We start from the raw sequence: 18,274 nt of genomic DNA, 5'->3' as shown, positions 1-18,274 counted from the left end.
CTAAATTACCGAATAGCGCCCCCTACAAACCCGTGTCAATGGCATCGCCATTCGTCTTACTTTGTCGTACACACACAAAATTCGGTACACATATGTATTATACCCAGATATACAAAAAATCCTCTTGACCTCATGACCTCAACCCAACAGGAAGTCGGCCATTTTGGTTTTGATTTTTCCCGCCTAAAATTAACCCCTCCCACAGCGTTCGCCCGATCAAGTTGAAATTAGGTACACAACATCGTCAGACCTAGCTGAGCTTATCTTGTGCTCCGTGAGTCCGTAGGTCAAAGGGCGTGGCTGCCAGCGCTCAATACACTATGGCGTGCTCGCCATGTACATACGAGTGGCTCTCACGCCCACATACTTCATCCAATCAACTTCAAACTTGCTGGACATGATGATGGCTCCGCCCTGAACGTCCCGATATATTAACTTCCCACGTAACTCATAGCGCCCCCCGGTGGTAGCAGGAAGTGCCATTTTTTGCATCAACATTGTCCGATTTCCACGAAACTTCACATGTGTGATGAGGGGCTGACCCTGAACACACCTGCACGCATCTCATTACTGCCCCTAGTGGACGAACCTTTAACTGCTCATAACTCCCTCATGCTTTGTCCGATTTCCACCAAACTTCACATGTGTGATCAGGGGCTGACCCTGAACACACCTGCACGCATCTCATTACTGCCCCTAGTGGACGAACCTTTAACTGCTCATAACTCCCTCATGCTTTGTCCGATTTCCACGAAAATTCACATGTGTGATCAGGGGCTGACCCTGAACACACCTGCACGCATCTCATTACTGCCCCCTAGTGGACGAACCTTTAACTGATCATAACTCCCTCATGCTATGTCCGATTTCCACGAAACTTCACATGTGTGATGAGGGGCTGACCCTGAACACACCTGCACGCATCCCATTACTGCCCCCTAGTGGACGAACCTTTAACTGCTCATAACTCCCTCATGCTATGTCCGATTTCCAAGAAACTTCACACGTGTGATGAGGGACTGACCCTGAACGCACCTGCACGCATCCCATTACTGCCCCCTAGTGGACAAACCTTTAACTGCTCATAACTCCCTCATGCTTTGTCCGATTCACTCCAAACTTCACACGAGTGATGAGGGGCGGCCCCTGAACGCACCAGACCACGTGCGGTGACTGCCCCCTGGTGGACGAACGAAACATTGCGTTTTTGGCCTCCTTCCAGGTTTTTTCTCCATTTCTGCTCCGCGCCACAGCGTGCCTCAGGCCCCGCGGTGGCATAGGCAGCGAGGGCCGCCATCGCCGCTTGCGGCTTTAATTCTTATTATTATTATTATTCCGTCGCCTTCATGCCCCAATTTGGCCCCTTTCCCGACTTCGAAAATGCGCCAACTTTTGCCCGGACGTCCGGCCTGATCCGAAATTCGACATTTTTGGGTGGTCGCACATGGGCGCCGCTAAATTACCGAATAGCGCCCCCTACAAACCCGTGTCAATGGCATCGCCATTCGTCTTACTTTGTCGTACACACACAAAATTCGGTACACATATGTATTATACCCAGATATACAAAAAATCCTCTTGACCTCATGACCTCAACCCAACAGGAAGTCGGCCATTTTGGTTTTGGTTTTTCCCGCCTAAACTTAACTCCTCCCACAGCGTTCGCCCGATCAAGTTGAAATTAGGTACACCACATCGTCAGACCTAGCTGAGCTTATCTTCTGCTCCGTGAGTCCGTAGGTCAAAGGGCGTGGCTGCCAGCGCTCAATACACTATGGCGTGCTCGCCATGTACATACGATTGGCTCTCACGCCCACATACTTCATCCAATCAACTTCAAACTTGCTGGACATGATGATGGCTCCGCCCTGAACGTCCCGATATATTAACTTCCCACGTAACTCATAGCGCCCCCCGGTGGTAGCAGGAAGTGCCATTTTTTGCATCAACATTGTCCGATTTCCACGAAACTTCACATGTGTGATGAGGGGCTGACCCTGAACACACCTGCACGCATCTCATTACTGCCCCTAGTGGACGAACCTTTAACTGCTCATAACTCCCTCATGCTTTGTCCGATTTCCACGAAACTTCACATGTGTGATCAGGGGCTGACCCTGAACACACCTGCACGCATCTCATTACTGCCCCTAGTGGACGAACCTTTAACTGCTCATAACTCCCTCATGCTTTGTCCGATTTCCACGAAACTTCACATGTGTGTTCAGGGTCAGCCCCTGAACACACCTGCACGCATCTCATTACTGCCCCTAGTGGACGAACCTTTAACTGCTCATAACTCCCTCATGCTTTGTCCGATTTCCACGAAACTTCACATGTGTGATCAGGGGCTGACCCTGAACACACCTGCACGCATCTCATTACTGCCCCTAGTGGACGAACCTTTAACTGCTCATAACTCCCTCATGCTTTGTCCGATTCACTCCAAACTTCACACGAGTGATGAGGGGCGGCCCCTGAACGCACCAGACCACATGCGGTGACTGCCCCCTGGTGGATGAACGAAACATTGCATTTTTGGCCTCCTTCCAGGTTTTTTCTCCGTTTCTGCTCCGCGCCACAGCGTGCCTCAGGCCCCGCGGTGGCATGGGCAGCGAGGGCCGCCATCGCCGCTTGCGGCTTTAATTTTTTTTATTATTGTTATTATTGTTTTCATTATAATACACATTGGAAAAGTGAAAACTCTGTATTGTGATTAAATCCATGCAGGTGAAATTGTTCACTATATGGATGCTTGTTTTGTTTTTTGTTTCTTATTTCATATGCAGATTATAAAACAATATATATTCTAATATAATCTAGTTTTGTGTGTTTGTTTGTATCTCTGATTTAAAAATGAAACAACATAAACTGCTCTGGGGTCATATCCTGATCCAGGCCTGAATGGTCAGGGTGAAGACATAACACTCTACTCATGTACCACATCTGCTGCTGTGAGAGTGGGGAGGATAATTACGCACTGTAAAAGTCCCAAAACAGCAGCAGAGCAGGAACGGGAGAGAGAAAAAAAATCATTGAACCATGGCAGCGAGGGCACACAGCAAGAACACACACGTAACACACACAGACACACACACACACAGTGGAAGCAGGGACTGTCATTACAGACCATTACTGTGACAGTCCATAAACCTCGTATAGATGAGTTAAAAGAGAGCCTCAGCATGTTACAGTATTGTAGTAGTAGGCTGAAACTGTCACACATCTTTCTATATCTTGTTGAAAAGACTGAAAATGAATATAGCAGTAATGTCATGTGTAATGTACTCTACTGTCCTTCGTCTGTTCGTATATTGTATAACCCCTAATGAAATTTAAATATTAAAAAAAAAAAAAGAATATAGCAGTGAAGGATTATTATATTATTAAAAAAGCATTTGTATGAAGATGATTCTGTCCCAAGCTTTTTGTTCATAAGCAGTTAATGGTCTCTAAATATTTCCACTGCCTTCAGTATTTTAATTTTAGTTGAATCCTTTTTTTCTTTTACACCTGCAGGTATTTTCCTTGCACACTGATGGTCTATTCAACCTATTATTCAGTTCACCAATATATGATTCGATTATCATGAAACTCATACAGACAGTAAGAATCAAAGATTAAAACAGGTCTCTCTCTCATCTTTACAGTAAGGCAATTCAAAGTGTCTTACATAATGCATCAAAAGCATTAAAACAAGAAAAGGAAATGGCATAAAATATACTTTTCTGTGTCTTTTTTTGATGAGATCCTCTCATGTCAGATGTACTTTATACATCAAAGTCTCAAAGTCTTGGTGTGCCATGTTGTCACAACCGCGATTCCTGCTGTAACTTTTGACTCCAGAGAAGCTTTATTACAGTGCAATCAATCTCATTGTGTGAGAGCACTCTGCAGTATCAAAGAGCTGCAGCACCTACACGGAGTAACAGTATGTCAGAAACACTTACATTATATCACATTGCTTCCCCATGTCCTCATTGGTGTCTCTTAGGAGCTTTTTTTACCCTTAGAGGATCAATCAGCCTGCATTAGCCAGAGGATGATGAATGCTCCCTCATCGGCAGATTGACATGTATATCCCACATCAGCAAGACATCGCCTGTGTGCTCTCTGTGGCCAAGCAGCATGTAACTGACAGCGCGTCAAGCAACAGCACTTTTCCAATGGCCTTTAGACCATCCATGCTCTGTGTGATTGAGTGATGAGGGGAACGCACCGACATCCCGGTGTAATAATGATTATTAGCGTTGTTGTGCGCATCCTGCATCGACTTATGCACATGTGAAAGAATTAAGCGGCTTCTTTCGTATTTCTCAGCCCAGCCGTGTCAGGCCGACCAGTTCTCGTGCCGGAACAGACGATGCATACCTCAAGCCTGGAGATGCGACCAGGAGGATGACTGCGGGGACATGTCTGATGAAGTATCATGCGGTGAGTCACACATGGCTATTTAACACACGCTATTTCTGTTGGCTCTGTTTGGTCAAGATGTAAAATAGGCCCGTGTGGTGAATGGAGCAAAAACTAATAAGGGCATTTAGGGCAACAACTTCTTACTCATCACATTTGATAATGTTAAAGCTAATCCTCAGAGTTCTGAAGCTGTGAGTAAGATGTTTTTTTATGCGTCAGCGCTGGTGACAGCAGTGTGGGGAGGCGATATGATTTTGGATTGTGTGTCCATCCCATTCTTTTAAATGTGATGTTCCAGTCACGCATGGAAGGGAAACCTTTCAAATTTGGCACAAACAAACACTTGGACACTGAGATGAATTTATTAGGTTTTGGTGGTCAAATGTCACTGTGACCTCATGTACCTGTAAAGGCAGTATTTCAGGAGTGCTCCGAGGGAATTGTGGCATAAATATTTACTTCCTGACTGAAGAATTAACCGATTCAAAGGTTAATAGGCCAAAGGTTACTGTGACCTTTCAAAACCAGTTTTTAGCTGTTTCTACAAGAATGTATTTACTAAGAATGAAGTGATTCAACATAAATAGGATAAAAAATGATGAAGTGATGTCATTTTATATCTCAACTGGTCAAAGGTGAACTCCCCTGTGACATCATAATGTTCTGCTAAAATACTTCTGCCCATTATTCAGAGCTATAACTCAGAAAGAGGTTATTGCAATGATGTTTCCTCTTTCGTGATTGGTTTTGTGAACGCACCCAACCATGAGGTTGTAATTCTTGTTTTACTGTCTCATAGAAGATCTATGGGGGGCTGATAGGGTTGTTGATTTGAACTGCTAACTCAATGATCGTGTCATTAGGTGTGTTTGTTGTGCTTTGAGGTTAAGGTGCAAAATGGTCAGGCCAGTGAATTAATCAAACACTAATGAAGTTATCTGGAGCAATTACTAATTGTTTATTCAATATTGTTGTTAATGTTACATCTAATGGGAGGAGATTTAAAGCTATAATGAATAATATGTATGTATGCCCCGTGCTGGGGACAGCTGTGGCTGGAGCATTTTCATTCAAGTTGTGGTTTCTGTCCGTTTCTCTCTTGTACGGGTAAATTCAAAATTTTCCATGTGCAGAATAAACATTTTTCACATTTAGAGAAGACTCTAAATAAATAAACTTTACAATTCATGTGGTCGGCTGTGCTGCATCCTTGTCAATCTTTTTCCTCTTATAGAAAAAAATGGGGTTTCATCTCTAATGGATAGAGAAGGAGTATGGATATGATTTGATGTAATTTGATAAGTTTGCTCTTTTTTTGATGTAAAGGTTTTAAGGGCGAATATAAAATAATTGGGTTTACTGCTGTTGGTGATATATAAAAGTCATATATCGTATTTAACATGACAGCCTCAGAATCTTTTGTGAAGTTCACATTTTGCTGTAAACTAACATGGTGAACCCATTTTAAACATATGTGGTACACATCTGTGTTTGGGTATCACTGGTAAAATGCCTCCCACTGTCCAAAGATGTGCGTGTTAGGCTAAGTGGTGATTCTCAAGTTCTGTGAGAGTGGCTGGTTGACTGATTGTATCTCCCCCTGCCCATCTGTAAGGATTAGCAGTTTACCTAATGGATGGATGGATGAATGGATTGATGGATGGTGCTGATGTTAAAACAGTGCTGTCCAAGTATAGTGGTGCATTGTGCTGCTGTGCACATCTATTTTTGTGTTGTGATAAATCAGTGTATTGAGAAAGGAAAATCAGACAGAGAAAACTTGAATCCGTATTTTTGAACTAAACTACTTTTAAAAAATTGCAAACATCCATATTGATTGGTGCACCACTTGCCAAACACAAAATAATGCCACTCGCTACTGCTTATCACTTTTGTACTTAATGAATTAGTCTCTTTCACATGCATGACTTTGTAAGCAAGGGAGTTTTAGGAGTTGAATTATTGATGCCGCGTTCTCTGGACCAAGAACTAGACATGTGCTCACTGATGGCATTAGCTTAGAGGGCTGGTGCTGAGAAAACTGCATCGTTTTGCACAGGACTTCACTGTTCTGTAGTTTTCTCTCTGTGGTATTAAAATCTGAAAGCTTCACTTAGTCAAAGTTGCAGGCTGTGTTTTGGATTAATCTCGGTAAACATAAAGGAGTAAAATATATAACACAGCATGATGGCCCGAGCTTTGCAAAGTTCTTTGAAGTTGAATTTAACCTTTTCTTTATGGAAGGGAAAATAGGGTTTCAGGCTGAAAAATGTGTTTTCAACAGGGGAAGTTGAACTGGATGAATTGCCGGCATACATTTAAAAGATGGGGTAAAGGTTTAAAGATCCCTCTTTAATCACTATTTGTACTAAATCAGCCTTTTACAGTGATTGATGTTTGCCAAATGCTGCTGCACTGTGCTCTATCGCCCCAGCCTCTCTTTGTGTGTCCTAAGCTGCTTCAATACACAGTCACAAACAGCCAGGGTGTAAGCAGTAATTAAAGTTGCTCATGCTCGGCTTCATTCAGTCAAAATCAAGCTGCGCAGCAAAACATATTCTCTCCCATATTGTTGTCTTAGCTTCCTCAGGCATTACTTCTCTATAGGCACTCTACTGTGCAGCTTTGGCAGCTCACTTCAGTGGCGCTAGCGCTACTGTGGGTTTTGCAACACCTGAAGCTCAGTGGTGGCCGCCTTAGAGATTGATGCTAATTTGGATTTTGTTTGTCAGTAGTTTAGTAGTTGTCACACTGTGTCTCATATTGGGCTCTCTGTTCACTTGAAGCAGTCATTATTTATGGATGCCGGTGTTTCATTTTTAGCCAAGCTTACTGTTTACTTGAAACCTTCATTATTTATGGATGTTCATGCTTAATTTTTAATGAATGTTAAATTCCAACCAGTCATGCGCTGTCAGTGAGACCTAACACATTTGATGGAAATGCAGAAGACACTCGTCTGATAAAGATACAGTATATCTCTGTGACAGCGCCTAAGGTATCCCAGGCAGCAGCAGCAGATGCCAACAAATCAATTCAAATAAAGACTTGCATTTCATACTGAAGCCAATAAAGCTTCAGGCATCCAGTAAGGATATTTGAAAAGTTCTGCATGTACAGTATCTTTAAATCGGAAGCAAGATCCCGACAGTGTCATTTGACCACAGAATCGTAGTAGAATCTGTATTCCTATACCTCCTGCAGCACTGTTGGAGAATATTGATGCTATAGCGTTCACCAAATTCAGTTCATGGAGTCTCCTTGACTGCAGTGATGGATGTTGCATCAGATATTGACTGACTACAGAGGTAGTAATTTGCTTTCTCCAGCTTGCATTGTCAAGTTAAGTTTGGAAACAGTGTGTAACTCAGTAGCACATGCATGTGGTCTCAATTGACCAACCTAAATCAGCTACTAAAACTAAAAAAATAAATAAAATAATACATTTTGTCAGTATTTACATCACCTACAAAACAATCTACAGGTGCATTTCTCTTTCAGAGAATATATACCCAGCCTCCCATTTTATATCATCACCATTCAGACTGACCATAATGTCATTATTTCTATTACATGTCATTTAATGTCATTTACAGAACGGTGGTGTAAATATTGATGGAGGGACTTGGATTTGACATTGTGGCTGATGTGTATCTGTTTACAAACCTTTACAGCTTTCCCCACCTGTGAACCCCTGACCCAGTTCAGCTGTTCCAATGGAAGGTGTATCAGTGTCAAGTGGCATTGCGATTCAGGTACGTTCACAAACCGGGACCTGTTGGTTCTCGAACATTTATGTTTATCAAACCGTGTTATTTCGGAGTGTTTTTACATGTCGTATACCGTTAATGTGTGTTTTTTGCATTTGTGCAGATGATGACTGTGGAGATGGTAGTGATGAGGTGGGCTGCATCCAGTCCTGCTCCAACAGCCAGTTCCAGTGCACCAGCGGCCGTTGCATCCCAGACCACTGGGCTTGTGATGGCGACAACGACTGTGGCGACTTCAGCGACGAGAACACGACCTGCAGAGGTGGATCGGCATGTAAGCAGTCATCATTTGTAACGTACTGTGAAGTATTGAGCCTGATAAAAAGAAGGTAGACTAATGTATCCCCTCCAGCATAAGATGAGTCTTGTTATTATTCATGTTTTACATCAAGATATTAGTGGTATGAAGCCAGCATATTTATAATGATCCCATTATATATATTAAGTCATCGCAAGGATATGCTTCTTTTGAATTTCATGAAATATTGTACCTGCCTCACAGCAGAGCTGTATGCCAGCACCTATGTCAGGGTGGAGTCGCTCTTATGTCTGCTTTAGTGTGCTAATTATTCTATTTGCAATTCTAATCAATGTTTAAATTTAGGTGTTGTAATTACACGTTTAACAATTAATCAGCTTGAGTCCAATAACTTTGTTTTCAGACTCACATGTGACTAATCTTATCTAGCGTCTGTCTGGGGGAATTCTACCATCAGGAGTTGAATCATTTAATCTAATTACCACAGAAACCTCATGCAATCTCCTAGAAAACTCACAGCTCACTTACTTGTCACTAGAATGTGTAGACTATTCATCAAACCGTTTCCTGATGGGAGCTGCAGGCTTCTCCACTCCCCCGTGTCTGCTTCTGCTTTTACCCCAGGGGACTGAATCTGTCTTCGCTTTTCTTCGGCTGTTGAGGAAATGTTTTTTGGATTTGACTTTTACACATTAAGCAAATGGGTAATCAGATTCAGAGCATCATATGTACTGAATGCACAACAGGATTACACAAATTTGTTCATAATGCTGTTTATTATGCAGTTAATATGTCCCCTTGGTGTTAGTTTGTTTAGAACTAATCAAAATATACAGTTTTGTTCCTGTTAAATCATTGAGGGATAGTCAGTCATTACAAAACCCATCACAGAAAATATGTGTTGTATTTCTCATAGCTATTAACCATGTTCAGTGATTCCAATAGTGACAGTGAAACACACACAACATAATGGTGTGACGGAAGCAGTTTCCTTTATTCGTAATGAACCCCTGCTGGCGAAAGATATGGTGAACATTAAAAGAGACAGAAACATCTTAGACATAAAACTTAAATGCTAGAAGTGAAATAACATCTCTCTTTGGAACTCGCTGACCTATTATGGCTGCCAAGTGCTCTGCTTTCGAAGATAAATATTTGTAAACAGTAAAAGATGTCTTGTAAAAATAATAGTTCACCACTGCCACAGCTTTGCTTGTGACACTGTGTTGTAGATATGTGAAGCAGTCATTGTAAAATGACTTCTATTTCAGTGCTGCCACCTGTGATTGAGTGCAGTGGGGAGGAATTCCACTGTGTCACAGATGGAACCTGCATCCCAGAGCGCTGGAGATGTGATGGAGACAAGGACTGTGAGGATGGAGGCGACGAGAAAGACTGTGAGGGCACCAAAAGGATGTGCGACCCAAAGGCCAAGTTTACCTGCAAAGATACAGGTAGGGGAGACAGTCCACTGTGAAATGGCACAGTGGGTTTCCAGAAGGGAAAGATGTCAAAGGATGTATCACAAAGATATATATATAAAAAAAAAAAAAAATACTAGAGGTGATTCTTCCTTTTTACTGTAAAAAAGTATTGACTCAAAAATTGTAGAGGCTTGAACACTTGTCGTATTGTTGAATTCACTTTTCCTTAGTCAGCCGACCCTGATGGTTTTAGTCGGTGTTATAGAAAATCTGATGCTGAGGCATGGGAACATAATTCAGCCTTTATTTGACTTTATTAAGTGAATCTTGCATCAGTCGCCAAAATAAACCTCTGGCACGATGGCAGTCTGGCTGAAGTGATGGATGCATGTGAGACACATCAGAAGAGACGGATCCTGATTAGCTGAACTGATTATTGACTAATATTTTCACATTCTATAGAAATCACTTGAACAAACAAAAGTCACGGATTTGTCATTTTGCTACTAGGTTTACTTAAAGCAGAAGTAAGTGATATATTTGTGTTAATATAAGTCTTAAATAGTTATATCTTCCGACAGCAATCACTTACATAGAGTGTTTGGACTGAAACACGGGTCTGTCAGTCACTCTGCTCTGCTCTGAGCCGAGGAGAAAACATTTATCGTATCCTACAGTTTTTATCCAATGAGGAGAGAGAACGGCATGCAGGGCTGTGTGTGCAGCCAAGGGACGCCGTGAATGTGGTGACGTAGGGACGAGGACTGTTATGGTGCGTTCAAGGAAACTCGTAACTCGTGTTTTTCCGACCTGTGAAGTCGTAGCAGTTCGATCTGGTACGAGTTCACGGGTCGGAAGTTACGAGTGGCCGTTATAGTGACTTTCACCGGTAAAACGGGTCGGAAAAACACGAGTGGGTTGCCTGGAACACTACAGAGTCGTAAGTTGTGACTTGAAGCTGTAATTTACGGTTTCAAAAGCCTGCCTCGAACGCAGCATTAGCCAAAACGACCGGATCGCTTACTTCTGCTTTAACCGGAAACTAAAACACAAGTTTTATTCTACAAAACCATGCCTAATTCCATTCCTTTTGAAAAGAAAATGTACTTTCTTAACCTTCAATGCAATGACATCTGTATTGTATTATCTTTGAAGATTTTTCACCAAACCAAAAGAAGACCTTTAATGCAGTGTTCTTGTTTGGTTTGCTTTGAAAATCTATATCTAATATGTCCATTTAGGTATAGATTAAGCTGCAAAGTGGAACTCTCTCCTTTTATAAAAATGTCTTTTTATGATGACAACCTTAAGACATTTCCACCATGGAGAAATGAAGTGAAGCTTTTGTGTGCTTGTTCTAAGAGTGCAGAGAAACCATTTTAAAGATCTGTCTGAGAAGCCCCTTGTACCCGAGCCCAACAGCCATGTTCTTTCAAACACTGAAAGGAGAAGGTCAGAGAGGAGGTCTTTACTTTCTGTTTTTAGCTCTTTAGATTTTAGAACATCCCTTGACAGTATTATCAAGAATGAAGGAAATGCAGGATGGTGAAGAGTTGGTTCGACTAGACGATAATTATTCACCCTTATTCTGCAGTGCCACACTCCTGTGTACTGATGCAAAAATGTTTTATGAGTAAGGCCATTTTAAGTTGTGTGTTCAGAAACTGGGAAATATTCTGCATGCAACTTTCAGCTTTTGTTCAGTTTTATTTTACTCTATTTTATTTTTTTATTTTATTGTCAATGTCAGTGTCCATTTGGAACAAAATTGATTTGTGGGAAAATGCATGTTGAACTAAAATGGAAAAAAAAAAAAATTCAACAGTTAATTTCACCTTTTAGTTTCACACCTCTCAGTTAGAAATATAATAATCTTATTCATTAACTTTTGATTATGAAATGTTGTAAAAAGAAAGATATGCCGAGGTTGACTGTTGGTTAGTTTGGGTCAACCACAAGTGTTCAGAGAAGAGAGGAGATTTTGATCAAATATTATTCTCTTGGAATTACATTTTTTTTTAAATCACCCAATGACAATAGTCTCAGGTTCAGTTGTGGATCGTGACTGTAATTAAAATGATTTGATGTTTTTTTTTAATAGTCAGTGTCTTCAGTCCTTAACCTTCACCATGTCATACTGTACCTTTCATGCTTTAGTATGTTTTTTTACGCTGATTGAACACATTTCAAGACATTTATAGCAATCTGATTAATCAGTTAACAAAGAAAAAAAAAACTCAACATTATGGATTTTATTTTATTTAAAAATGAATCTTCCACAATACTTCGAGCCACCATAAATAAAAAAGTTACCCGCTCTGCAGGCAGTCCATCTGCGGGTATGCTGCAGTTTCGTTGAATTAAAGATGAAAGTTTTAAATGTTTGAACTTCTTCTATGTTTGGAAAGAATATAAAAAATGTATTTCCCACTCAAAATAATAAGCAACGGTTCTGTTTAATAAACTCACTCAGAAGAGGTTCTTTCTTTTTTTCTTTTCATTGAATTCAAATCGTGATATTTAGTTTCTGTTTTCTGTCTTCGTCTACCTCCTCAATCCTTTGTCTGCATTCTGCATATTCATAAAAGTAATCTGGTTCAAGTTGTGGAATTTCTAATGCCATTCAAGGTGAATTTGATAGAATAGAGGGTGGTTCATTCAATTATACAAATGATTAAAGCAGAAGTAAGTGGTCCGGTCGTTTTCGCTAATGCTGCGTTCCAGGCAGGCTTTTGAAATCGTAAATTACAGCTTCAAGTCACAACTTACGACTTTGTAGCGTTCCAGGCAACCCACTCGTGTTTTTCCGACCTGTTTTACCGGTGAAAGTCACTATAACGGCCACTCGTAACTTCTGACCCGTGAACTCGTACCAGATCGAACTGGTACGACTTCACGGTCGGAAAAATACGAGTTTCCTTGAACGCGCCATAACAGTCCTCGTCCCTACGTCGCCACATTCACGGCGTCCCTTGGCTGCACACACAGCCCTGCATGCCGTTCTCTCTCCTCATTGGATAAAAACTGTAGGATACGACAAATGTTTTCTCCTCGGCTCAGAGCAGAGCAGAGTGACTGACAGACCCGTGTTTCAGACCAAACACTCTATGTAAGTGATTGCTGTCGGAGGATATAACTATTTAAAGCAGATATCAGTGGAATGTTTTTGTTAATATAAGTCCTAAATAGTCCTATTTTCCGTCAGCAATCACTTACATGAAGTATTTCAGCCTAAACACGAGTCTCTCCGTCACTCTGCTCTGCTGTAACCCGAGGAGAAAATTTTCCTTGTGGGATACAAGTGTTATCCAATGAGGAGAGAGAACGGCATGAAGGGCTGTGTGTGCAGCCAAGGGATGCGCGTGAATGTGGTGACGTAGCACGAGGACCAATTGATGCCTGACAAGGGCGGGGGCTGCTAACTCATGGTGCGTTCAAAGAAACTCGTACTTTGTGTTTTTCCTTCCTGTGAAGTCATACCAGTTCGATCTGGTACGAGTTCACGGGTCGGAAGTTACGAGTGGCCGTTATAGGGAACTTTCACAGACAACAGGATGGACACGAGCTACGGGTTACCTGGAACGCTACCAAGTCGTAGTTGTGACTTGAAGCTGTAACTTACGGTTTCAAAAGCCTGCCTTGAACGCAGCATTAGCCGAAACGGCCGTGAAGCTGATATCTGCTTTAAGACTTATATTAACACAAATATATCACTTACTTCTGCTTTAACCACCACCTCCATGTGCATAACCACAAATACACATCTTTATTACACTTAATGGAAGCTTTCTATGCCCTAAGTGTTTACACATGAAAAAGCTTGTGCACTTGAGAATCACATAACTTTTTCACTTTTATTTGTTCAGCTCCACAATAGAAAGCGAATGCATGGTTTTACTTGTGAAAAATGAAGGGTTAAATCATGTCATGGGACTGTATTTTCATAGGGCCAACTAGAAAGCCTAAAAGTGATCTGAAACCAAGGAAACACACCGGCATTCCTGAACACATGCAACATCCACACACCCTGAGCAGTTGCTTCAGCTTCCCACATCGGTTTGCACTGATCCGGCACCAAACACGAACCAGTGGGATCTCAAAACCTTGTGATGTTGCTTTGATGGAAAAACTGTAAATTGGAATATGCTGCGATCCAGGCTTCACCTGGGAGACTGCAAAAATGATGATACACCCCGCTATCTGTGTTGTTTTCTTCCTCGCCTCTCCCAGTGGTTCCACCTCTTTCTAAGTTGCACAGAGAGGGAATTACAAATTACAGTCTAGCACAACTATCAGCATAAGGACTATTGATCTATGTTTTTTTTCATGAAGTCGAACATTAAGTACAGAACTAAAGAAGAGTTTGTTGTTGATTGAAGCCCCTTGTGAAAAAAGCTTGGTATTTTTTTTTGCTATGTAATGTTTAATCCAAGGATAACAAACAGAGCAATGAAACATTTGAAACAGAAATAATAAAAAATGCAAGCACTGATTTACAAGTTAGATTTCAGATAGTTTAAGCCAGGAAATATATTTCTAAAGCTGTCATCATCATTAATTCCAGTTTATCTTCCCATCATGTTTGCTACAGGCAAGTGTATCACAAAGAGCTGGGTGTGTGATGGGGACATCGACTGTGAGGACCGCTCCGATGAAGAGTCCTGTGAATCTGCCGTCTGCAAGCCTCCCAAGTACCCGTGTGCAAACAACACATCTGTCTGTCTCACTCCTGATAAAATCTGCAATGGCAAAGTGGACTGTGCAGACCGCTCTGACGAAGGACCCATCTGTGGTAATGTTTGCATGTCAATTTTTTTTTTTTTTTTTAAAGAGGTAGTCTCAAATACAGAATAGTCTAAAAATGGACATTGATATGCTGCTGTAGGAACTGGAAAGACCTTCCACTAGATTTAGAGGCTGTGCACAGAGCTTGCTCTCAGTTGGTGTTCCAATTCATTCCAGACATGTTTGATGGGGTTGGGGTCAGAGTGCTGTGCAGGCCAATCAACTTCTTCCCCACCAAGCTCAAAAAAAAAAATCTTTCTGGACTTGCCTTTGTGCTTTCTGTCCAACTATCAAGTCTGAACTGTTAATCTATGTGTGGGTGACACTGGCAGGAGGCTAAGAAAGATGGTCAATACTTTTTTTTTTCTTTTTTTGCTTGGACTATGGAAGAAATGGGTCAGTGTCTTTATCCAGTTTTGACTTCCTCCTGAGCTCCAAGAAAGAAGATAGACTGGAAGTAGATTGTGCAAAGTTTGAGAAGGTTATGTATCTTTTTTGATACTTTAAGCTGTAATAACTTGTCAACATATTGGAATCTGTTGTTATCGAAATTCAAGCTGACCGCAGTTGCAGTTCTTTATAAGGAACTTTTTATAGCCACGTTTCAAGCCTACAGGGGGCGAGTGTTTGAAACTCAAAGGATATATTTTGAGTAAAAAAATCACTTTTAAGTGAAAATACTAAGAAAACCTGTCAGAAATAATGACTTCCAGGGACACTCAGGTATTTTGGATGTCATGCTGCTCCAACTGTGTTTGAGTTCCTTTGATTGTCATGTTTTGGGGGCATAGAAACCCTGCAGTCGGTGGGTTTTAAAGGAAAACAAAACAAAGAAAACGGTGACAAATAGATAAACCACATATCCGTTGCAAATGAAAACTGCAGCAAATTATCTCAGTGCAACTCTTTATTTAGATATAGCACTTCAGTCCTCATAATTTATATTAGATCAGCTCAGAGCATTTAGAGCCGAATTGCAGAACTCACATATTTCAATTTTCACCGTCAAGGTTGAGGACGTGTTACCTGCTGAGGCCCTTCACAGCACCTGCGCTAACTCTCACTTTCCTCATCTGATGTTATATATCAGGGGATGTTGAGAAAAATCTCCCAGTGAAGTTGCGCTCTCATCTTCTCCCTCACACTCAGCAGCTTCGAGCCTGAAGAGGAACCAGCGTGTGCTGTCTCGGAGACCAAAGGGACAGAACATGAAGAAATGCTCTGCCTTCGCGATAATTGCAAATGTGGAAAGAAATGTTTGTCCGTCAGCCTTTAGAGGGAAGAAAGTGATCTCATATGACCAGCCCCAGCTGTCTCATCTGTTAAAGTGAGCAGTGTAAACATGGAGGTTCATTCACTACAGGACCCTCGAGTGTCTGTTATTGTAGCTGAAAAAGGAGCTTTTCCCTCCTCATAGACGATGAGGATGTGTTCAGAAGGACCTTGAAGACCTGATTGATCTGCACCCGCTCAGCAGGATTTGCACCCATCATCGACGACTATGACCACATAGTCCATTTCCCCCCTGCTGGGAGGCGTCCTTGCCCACAAGACACACGTCTTGATCATGGTGGGAAGAGAAGCCACCTTTTTTTTTTTCTTCTTCTTCTTTTTTTTCAACAATACTCTTTTCTGTTTTGACCTGGCTTCAAACAAGACTCGGGGGTGCTTTGCAGGAAAATACAACTTTGTAACAACATTAGAAAGCAAGGGCAAGAAATAAATGTTTTTATATCACTTCAGAGACAGCGCATAATTGTCTTTTTACAGTTTTGTTTTTGAAGCAGTAAACAAAGAAACAAAAAAAAACATTTAACCCCTCAGGTGAATCAACACAACCTGCCGTATCGAGACTGGCTCGTGATGTAAGGCTGTTATTGTTATTATATTGTGAACATGCTCCCTGTACTTGAGATATGATCTCTTGCTGTGAGTGAAAGATGTAGTTATCCTTGCGACTTTATTCTCACATATAAAGCATTTCATGTGGTTGTCTAGACAGGCAGATTCGAACGTCCTACAGAGCCACATACATCTTCTTTCCTACATCATTCACACTCGTAATGCTGTCTTCAATCTCAGTCTCTCTCTCAGGATCCATAAAGCCTCTAAGGCTGTCTGTCCTCTCTTCGCCCCAGATCTGTGTCTTGTAGCCAGAGGCGGCTGCAGCCACCAGTGCACCGTGGCGCCGGGGAAAGGGGTTGTGTGTTCCTGTCCCCCCGGGCTCCACCTGGACTCCAGCAACAAGACATGCGAGGTGGTGGACTACTGCAGCCGCCACCTGAAGTGCAGCCAGGTGTGTGAGCAGTACAAGACCACGGTGAAGTGCTCCTGTTATCCAGGATGGATACTCGACCCAGACGGAGACAGCTGTCACAGCACAGGTAGCAGACCCTAGCTTTTCTAATGTTTGTTTTATTGATGCTGCTGGTCGTTGTAATGCAGCGTGGCTGCGGGCTTGTCTGCTGTAATATTACATTTGTTTCCAGGGCATACCTGCACCTCTCAGTTCAAGTCATTGCTGCAGTGTTGGTGCCTTAAATTGAAAATCTGACTTTTAAATGTTGCTTAGAATTTATTTTCCAGATGCAGAGGTTCACACCAGACACTGTAAAAAAAAAAAGAAAAACAAAAGGTTTATTGTTTTAGGGCTTCTGAGTGCTGAAAGAGTACAGGGGTGGTCTGAGGAATAGTAATAGATGGTGATTGTGAGTACTGTCAGATCAAATTCAGTTTGAAATCTGAAGAGACATCTGTGCGATGACTCCTGTCTGTTTCTATCTGTTCTGACGCTGAGTGAAAGCAACATGTTCCCCGGTCTTAAGCCCCCAGAGATTTGTTACTTCACTTAGCCGTGCAGAAGTTCACCTCAGGCCTAATCTAGTACAACCACAAATGTTCTACCAGTGTAGTATCACATTATGAATTCAAACTTTCTGCCAGTCCGATTGCTGTCATTGAATAGCCTGTGTGTGACGGCATGGCTTTGAAATACAATAGCTACACGCACATGCTGCTGGCTTGTCACATTCAGATTTATGGACCTCGTTTGATTACTCGCCTCTCTATTTCACTTCAAGATTGATGGCAGTTGCGGCTCTAATCTTCCATTAACGCAGGAAGAGACTACACAATTTTCTCTGCAAGCAGATCAGAATTCTACAGCGTCACCATAAATCAAATTTTGCATACAAACACAAACAATCCAGTTTCATATTGAGAGAGGTGTTATTGGATTCTTTGTGGAGTCCCAAGCACAAATCTACCCCTTTCCTTCCTTTGCTTATCTCTGTAATAAAATATTTGTGTGGAAGTACGAGTACAAATCTTCTCTCCAGTAGCATTGTTGCAAGTTTAGTTACAATGCTGAAACGTGTCATTGAAGCAAGGACACATTTTTAATTGCATTTGAGTGCAAACAGCTCTGTTCGCAATGTATTGTTTAATCTCGAGGGCTGTGAAAATAAGGATTGCGAAAGGGGCTATATTGGAAAGACTGTGCACAAATGTACGGGGTGGGTCCATGTGTGTTGTTGAATTAGTGCAAGTGTGTACATGTGTCATTGTGTGATGGATTTCAAGTTTTGGTTTTCTCAGAAGCAGAGCTGTTCTGGAGCTAG

General features: G+C 41.7%; 1 protein-coding gene across 1 annotated transcript in view; it reads left to right on the top strand.

Annotated features, from left to right (window-relative positions):
- Positions 1–18,274, top strand: part of lrp1bb (low density lipoprotein receptor-related protein 1Bb) — a gene marked incomplete at both ends in the record, with an annotated part of 274,243 nt that overhangs the window by 143,453 nt on the left and 112,516 nt on the right. The window contains 6 exons of the mRNA XM_083996665.1: positions 4,321–4,434; positions 8,091–8,171; positions 8,290–8,460; positions 9,717–9,899; positions 14,461–14,661; positions 16,793–17,038. Coding sequence (XP_083852791.1) covers positions 4,321–4,434; positions 8,091–8,171; positions 8,290–8,460; positions 9,717–9,899; positions 14,461–14,661; positions 16,793–17,038 — 996 coding nt within the window. The remainder of the gene's footprint in view (positions 1–4,320; positions 4,435–8,090; positions 8,172–8,289; positions 8,461–9,716; positions 9,900–14,460; positions 14,662–16,792; positions 17,039–18,274) is intronic.

This window comes from Trachurus trachurus (genome assembly GCF_905171665.1).
Source record: "Trachurus trachurus genome assembly, chromosome: 21".
Classification (NCBI taxonomy): Eukaryota; Metazoa; Chordata; class Actinopteri; order Carangiformes; family Carangidae; genus Trachurus; species Trachurus trachurus.
This window is presented reverse-complemented; position numbering and strand designations above follow the sequence as displayed.